Genomic DNA, 8,160 nt, shown 5'->3' with positions numbered 1-8,160 from the left:
CTCCCCTCTGTCATATTTGCATGTTCCTTCTTCCAGAAGGAAAATTCTAGCTGCTAACAACATCAACACATCTTCTCATTTGCTCAATCATGTAATATATCTGAAATAGTTTTATTACTTGGGCAGAATGTTACCCTATTCTTGCCTGCCAAAAATAAGTTGGACTCAGTAATTTCATGCCTAGTTAATATTCAAAAGAAAAGGAACTCATATTTCCACAAACAGCCTTTTACAAGAATGTTTATAGCAGCTTTATTCATAGAAGCCAAAACCTGGAAATAGCTTATTGTCTTAAGAGACGAACAGGTAACTAAGCTGTGATATATTTATACAATGGAATATTACTCCATGATAAGAAGGAACAAATTATTGCTGCATGCAACAATATGAATGAATTTTTAAATCATTATGCTGACTTTAAAAAAGCAAATAGAAAAGAACACATAATGCATGATTCCATTTGTATCAAGTTTGATTACAGGCAAAACTAATCTATGGTGATAGAAACTAAATCAGTACTTGCTTCTGTTGGAGCTGGGACAGGACAGGACAATCACTGGGAAGAAGCATGAGAAAACATTCTGGGATTAGGGAAATTGCTATATCTCAGTCAGGATGTGAATTATATGAGTGCACACATTCATCACAATGGTTTGAACTCTATCTTTAATATCTGTTCATTTCACTGTCTGTAAATTAGCCACCTTGTCTATGACCACACCACTCTGAACACACCTGATCTTGTCTGTAAATTAACGCTCAATTTTTAAATTGGTTGGAGTAGTGGCTGCTATTTTTAGCTGAAGCTAGAACTCCTCATTTTAAAACAGATCCTTTAGTTTGCCTCACTTCCGATCTTCTAACCCCCATCACTCTCCTGGTCTTTGAATGCACTTGAGCTTGCTACCCGGATCAATTTACTCACTTCCTTTGACTATCTTATTATTTCCTTTTACTATCATTGCAAATATTTAAAATACAGCATAAGTTAGAATGTGACAGATAATTAAATGACATTATCCATTCTTTAGGTCTGGCCAATATACATACTTTAATCTTTAATATAGTAAACATGCATACAAATTGAAAATGTTTAAATAATACTGAAATTTAGATTAATCCTCAGTGTAAGACTTTGCTTATCTGATCTATTAAGACAAGAGCAAAAACAAACTGCAGTGTAGGCAGGCCTTGCCGATGGAAACAGCTGATTTCCAATATCAGATGATCAAATATCACTTTAGTAACAAAACTTTTCTCAGACCTTCTCATAAATTCTGGTGCAGACCACATCCTTCATCTTACATTCCTTAAAAAGAAGAAAGAGATTAATTGAATATCTAAACCTCTAACTAGGGTACAGCAAATTTGTATTAATAACAGACACTATAAGAAATCTCATAAGATTAAACTCAGAAATAAAATATCAATATGTTAGTTGATACCTGGGAATTCAGAATCATGGCTGTTGAAATAGGGGAAACAGTTTTAACATTGATCTAAGTTACAACAGAGTTATATTGTCTAAGTGGCAGGTTTTCATGCATTATTTGCACAGATTGAAAGCTATTAAAACAGTGGTTTTCAGGACAGTCTGCACATTTGCATCATCTGGGGAATATTTAAAAATACCAATGGCTCCTCCTCCCTTAAGGAATTTGCTTTCAATTGATCTGTATCGGGGCTTCCATATTGGTATTTACTTTCTATATAAATCTGCCATGGAGCTAGGGATCAGACCCTCTGTACTAAAGGAAAAAACATTCAAAGCACTACATGAATCTATTTATAGTCAATGTATGTGTTGATTAGTGAAAATAGCACCTCAGACAAAAAAAATTGTTAGAGATCATCTCATATAACCTTTGTCATCATTTTTACCTGCCATCTACAAAAGGTCTCCAATAAGCTCAGCTTGTATTGATGACAGGTTTTAGTCTTAGTTACTATGGATTCTTGAAAACAATATGCTTGGATATCTACAAATATACTGCAATTGACCGTTTTGCAATGTGCTTTGCTTGTAAAACTTAGATTTGCTTTTGCTTTTCTCTTTGTGAGTCTAACCTAACTTATCCATACATTAAAAAAAATCATTTTTAGATGTTGTTTCTAAAATAGCAGATAGGTTTTGTCATTTCTAAATTCTTGAATCTGAACCTGAAGTACCTGTTGATGACTCTATAGTTTGAATATCAAAAATTAACTCTGCCTTTATTCTTAACCATTTTTTCCATTTGTAGTCCAAAGAAGAAAGACTATTTTGAAAATAACATAACCATTTTCTCTATTTAAATAGAATTATTTCTGTGAAAGTTAAGTGAAAGTTAAGTCGCTCAGTCGTATCTGACTCTGCGACCCTGTGGACTGTAGCCCACCAGGTTCCTCCATCCATGGGATTCTCCAGGCAAGAATACTGGAGTGGGTTGCCATTTCCTTCTCCAGGGGATCTTCCCGACCCATGGATCGAACCCAGGTCTCCCACATTGCAGGCAGACGCTTTAACTCTGAGCCACCAGGGAAGCCAACTCTAATTATTTTCATAGTTAGAGTAAAATTACTCACCACCACCATTTTTCCATCCACCAACTTTCTCTTTATTGTTGTCTCATTGCCATCCCATTTCTGTACTTGATTCAGTGAGCCTCTTGCCAAGGTTACAGTGCTCTGCAGAGACACATTCATATAATTGAATTTCTAGGACTTTGATTAAAGAAGCAGTTCATTCAGTATTGAATCATTTTCATAACAGATGTTTCATGAGGCACATTTATTTTTCAACAGAATGAAGTGGGCTACCCTTTTGAACACTAGTAGGAGTAATCTGTCTCAAAGCAGTCGATGGAACCAACTTTGAAGAGAAACAATAAAGTTTACCTTTGTTTTTCTATTGTCAGCTGTGGTTTCTTCAAATTCCTGGCCTAGCTTGAAGGAGATCTCTGTATTTTTAAAGGGACTTTCAGTTCTTATAGTTATAATATCCCCTTTCTTGCTGATGATCACTCTGGGTTTGGCCAAGTTTCCCAGTTTTCTGGTGGCTAATCCCACACCTGAAAATCAAGATAGTGTTAGAATTTTGTTGACCAAGAGAGCATCTACGTAAAGGCATTATATGGGTGGTTATATTCTATACTCAGCTGTGCTTCCTGTGTATAGGCGGCAGGTAATATCACTTACTACTAAGGATCTCCTCCCATGTTTCATCACCTGATGGAAACACATGTCCACCAACTTGGATATTTAAAATTTTGTTATTACAAAAGTAATGTCTGAAGATTTTAAACACAGAAGTATTTAGCCTAAATAGTGCAAGTCATCTACTTTTACCTTATCCAATCCCATGCTCCTTTGAGAAGCACTAATTATAGTTTTGTATGGATCATTCCAGACATTTTAGTTTGTACAAATAAATATTGTAGATACATATTTTTAATGAGACTGTGACTTATATATGCTCTTCTATGATTTTTTCCCTCTGTAATATATCATAAATATTGATAAGAATTCCTCCCACATCCTTGATGGAAACTCATTTCTGAAAGCTTGTTGTAGCCTCTAAATGTATTTGTACCACTGCAAATGATAAAGATATATAAAATAATTAAAAAATATTTTTCCATTTGATAGCAAAACAAAATTAGACTCAAGTATCATTACTGTATTACTCAAGATTATAGAAATAAATAGAAAAATAGAAATGTGAAATGAGAGAGACACAAAAAGAAAAAACTACTTACATATAAATATACATGTATTTATGGCAATATATACATAAAGATGGAGAAGGCAATGGCACCCCATTCCAGTACTCTTGCCTGGAAAATCCCATGGACAGAGGAGCCTGGTAGGCTGCAGTCCGTGGGGTCGCTAGGAGTCGGACACAACTGAGCGACTTCACTTTCACTTTCATGCATTGGAGAAGGAAATGGCAACCCACTCCAGTGTTCTTGCCTGGAGAATCCCAGGGACAGGGGAGCCTGGTGGGCTGCCGTCTATGGAGTCACACAGAATCGGACATGACTGAAGCAACTTAGCAGCAGTAGCATATATAAAGAAGTGTGAAGAATTAGAGCCAATAAAGGATTATGAGCTGTATTCTTTTTTTCTAATTCTGATTAATTGTTTCTTATTTGATGTGATTTGGACTATGTTTCTCAAACTAAACTTCTTCAATACAGCCTAAGAATCTACATTTTACCAAGCCTCAAAGTGTCTTTTTGCACTCTAAAATTGGACAATGATTCAGTTAGGGAGTCTTTTATTGAGATTTTCTTATATTTTGCTTCTACCTCAGCTGTACAGTGAAATCCATAGATCTAACCAAACTTAGAGTATGGATCTATTCCCATAAGTTCCCATAGTTTTCCAGGCAACACAACATGATTTTGCTTTTTTTATCTAAAAATAGAAGCTGTCTTAAAAGCTTTCTGAATAGGTAAAATTACTGGTACTTTGATGAACATAGAAACCTGAGGTCAATGGCTTCTCTCTCTCCTTATTTATATAGCTCTGGAAATTTCCAAAGACTATTCATGCCTCTTGTGCTCGTATCTATGGAACATTTCCTAGAAATAGTTGCAAATAAAGCTGATGGTGGTCATGACTAGACTTTCTGTCTCTATCCACTGCTCCAACTGCAGGAAAGTATGATATTAGTGTAATCAAACTTGAATTCACTGTCACAACACACTGCTTTTTTTTCTCAAAAACTTTCCTGGACTGAATATCCTGCTTTATGAACATTCACTTTTCACAGTTTATCCACATACTTATGTAATACCAGACAATCTAGAGATAGAGAAAGAAAATTTCTGGCTTAGCTAAATAGCACTTTTAAATTGCGGTTTCCCATTAACTTTAGTATATTTAACTCTTTACTTCATGAGCACTTTAGTTGTTATAAAACTAACTTTCAGAAAAGCCAAAGAATGGGTTGACTAAGTTTTTAAGATTTCTTTCCTCTGGGTTTGAACCAAAATCCTATTGATATGAAACTGCCTTTGAAATCAGTAGGCATTCTAATGCATTTAAGCAGCTCTTATTTGTGTTAAAGTATATTAAAATTTCCACAAACATAGTGAAAATTATCTGATTGACACAATGGAAGATTAATCCCAGAAGAGGATTGTACTTCAACCTGTGAAGCTCCCAGACTCCTGGGAAAGGAGTTAGAAGGAAATAGTCAATGCATTTTTCTCAAAAAGAATCTTCTCAATTAGAACAACAAAGAACATTTCTTACCCAGAGCTTTCATGTACTCATCAAAGTTCTCACTGGAGACAAGTTTCCAGGTGCCTAGGAATTTGTTGCTCATTGTGATGGATGAGAATTCAACCCAGTGATAGGTGAGATTCAGGAGACTCAAATGAGATGCTGAAGCCTCAGAAGATTCTTTTCAAAGATGTCTGAAGCATGTGACTCTCACAGAGACCCAATGGGGAAAAGCAGTGTCAGGACTGGGCAATGAATGGCTCTTCAACCATCCACTGGGACAAAAGAAAACCTCACATAATGTCTCCTTCAGTCTCCAAAAATGTTGATAAAAATCAATGAGAGTACTATTTGAATCTGTAAAAATTTTGGTTGATCTTACATTTTTTAAGAAGTGCTTCGGTCCTTAACACTTTGCAAAAGAGTCCATAAGTTGAGGCCTATGCTGTATTAAATTATATGGGCATGAATGAATGAATATGTGTGTGTGTGTGTGTGTGTGTGTGTGTGTTTAGGCATCTTGCTCACTCTCAATCCTGAGTCTGCACAATTAAGAATTCTTATTGAAAGAGAAGAAAGAGAGGAAAAATGTCCATGAGTATTGTGATAACTGCCTCAAATATGTTGTGGGAGAGAAATGCAGGAGAACAGTGTGAGGAAGTATTCATAGGTAAGGGAAGCTTGGAATAGTTGGCATATCCAAGGCAGGCAGAGTAGGCAGACAATACGGTCAGTTTATTACAGCAGAGCACAGAAATTGCTTTCATGGGTGAATAAAAAAGTAGCACTAAAACACGCTCTTTGACCATAGCAAAGATTTTAATCTTAAAAAAACTTTTTAGGTTCAAATTAAGCAGGTTCTTGGTTAATAAAACAAGCTTAAGTCCTTTAAAATAAGTCTATAGTTTTAGAAAGGATATTCTATAAAAATAATACGTACTGAGAGCTCAATAGTCACCATGCTAATTGCTTCTTATGGATTATTTTATATGATCCTTTCAACAACTCCACGAGTAAGGCATTATTATTACATCCATCTTAGCAATGAGAAAACTGGAACTTGGGGAGGTTAGGTAACTTGTGTCCGAACTTGAATAAGGAGAGGTATGATTTGAACCTGGTATCGTTTCTCAGTGCATAGATGTTAGACCAGTATTTTACACTGCTTCTGCTATAACAGATATGCTGGAGGTCCTGGCCAAAGATCAGGCAACACACTGACACCACCATGACTGGATAGAGACATTCACTCTCCTCTCAACAAGCAAGAGAAGTGTGACTTCCTGGGTGGTCCAGTGGTTAGGAATCCACTTGCCAATGCAGGGGACATGGGTTCAGTCCCTGGGGTGGGAAGATCCTAAGTGCCACAGAGCAACTGACCCCAGGAGCCACAACTGCTGAACCCATGTGCTGCAACTAGTGAAACCCGCATGCCTAGAGGCTGTGGTCTAAAACAAGAAAAGCCACCAAAGAGAAGGCCGTGCGCCACAATGAAGAGAAGCCCCTGCTTGCGGCAACTCAAGAAAGCCTGCACAGCAATGAAGATCCATCACAGACGAAAATAAATAAATCATTAAAAAAACAGAAGGGGTGAAAGTCAAAAGATGAAGTATCCAGGTTATATGATACATCAGACTCCCAGTCTTAGACCAAGGGGAGCAAATATGAAAACACTTTGAGCATAAGTGTGGCTCTTGGGAATACCAAGTTGATACCATACCCTTTCCTAACAGGTTTTTCACACTGACATTAATCCTGGCCTTGAGACAGTGGTTATTACCAGGTTACATGTTTACTACACAGTTTGGCACTCTTCCCAATAATTAAAATAACCCATTATCAATTTACCCACAACAGATAAATCACTGACCTCTAGGTCTCAGGTTACCAACACCATAGTTGTACCATAACCATGGCAGTTATGTGTTTAGAGTCCAAGTTGGGTTGAAAAAATGCAAAATCATACACAGTGGGCCCAAGTATCATCTTAAATTACTTGTGCCTGGATAACTCAAGGTGGGAACGAAATAGTAACTAGAACAATTCCTCTGTTAGCTGGCTAACCCAATCCTAGGCCAGGAGAATGTAACTGGAGGAAGTATATTGTACTGAGATAGAAGAAACAGTTATGAAAGAAAGGGTTTTTGATTAGCAGAATGTGTTATCTTCTAAAACAGTTAATAAAAATGAATAATGCTAGGATTTGTGTCTTCAAAAATTTAGGTATTTTGCCTAAATCTATATGTAGAATCTAAAAAGATAATACAAATGAATGTATATAGAAAAATAGAAACAGACTCAGAGAAAACAAGTTAGCGGTTACAAGTGGAGAGGGGGAAAAGCAGTGGTGCATGTTAGGGTGCGGATTAACAAAGTACTTTGTATAAAACAGATAAGCAGCAAGGATATATTATTTAGCATAGAGAAGTATAGCCATTATCTATTAATAACTTTTTAGAGTATAATCTGTAAAGTGACTGAATCATGCTGCTCATTTGAAACTAACATAATGTTGTAAACCAACTATCAGTTCAGTTCAGTTCAGTCGCTCAGTCGTGTCCGACTCTTTGAGACCCCATGGATTGCAGCACGCCAGGCCTCCCTGTCCATCACCAACTCCCGGAGTTCACTCAGACTCACCGTCCATCAAGTCAGTGATGCCATCCAGCCATCTCATCCTCTGTCGTCCCCTTCTCCTCCTGCCCCCAATCCCTCCCAGCAACAGAGTCTTTTCCAACGAGTCAACTCTTTGCATGAGGTGGCCAAAGTACTGGAGTTTCAGCTTTATACTTCAATAAATAACCATGCCCATAGGGTTAATCCTGAACTCTCAGCTCAGTCATTCTTCTCTACCTTTGGAGTGACAGTCTTTAAATTTCAATTCAATCATCTTTCCTGACGTTTTCTAGCATACCTTCATTTAGCACTCAAAGCAATTAATCATTTAAC

The 8,160-nt window shown here is 36.8% G+C and overlaps 1 protein-coding gene across 1 annotated transcript; it reads right to left on the bottom strand.

The window, feature by feature from the left end:
* Window positions 1-1,023: 1,023 nt before the first annotated feature.
* Window positions 1,024-5,572, bottom strand: LOC102282835 (myelin P2 protein). Its single transcript, XM_005897262.2, has 4 exons — window positions 5,242-5,572; window positions 2,878-3,050; window positions 2,566-2,667; window positions 1,024-1,309 (listed from the first exon to the last, which is right to left on the bottom strand). Exons 1-4 carry the CDS (start codon window positions 5,312-5,314, stop codon window positions 1,259-1,261), a joined length of 399 nt encoding a protein of 132 aa, XP_005897324.1. The 5' UTR covers window positions 5,315-5,572; the 3' UTR covers window positions 1,024-1,258.
* Window positions 5,573-8,160: the final 2,588 nt, after the last annotated feature.

The sequence above is a fragment of the Bos mutus genome, chromosome 14 (genome assembly GCF_027580195.1).
Source record: "Bos mutus isolate GX-2022 chromosome 14, NWIPB_WYAK_1.1, whole genome shotgun sequence".
NCBI lineage: Eukaryota > Metazoa > Chordata > Mammalia > Artiodactyla > Bovidae > Bos > Bos mutus.
Note: the sequence above shows the minus strand (reverse complement) of the source record. Positions and strands in the feature narration are given on the sequence as shown.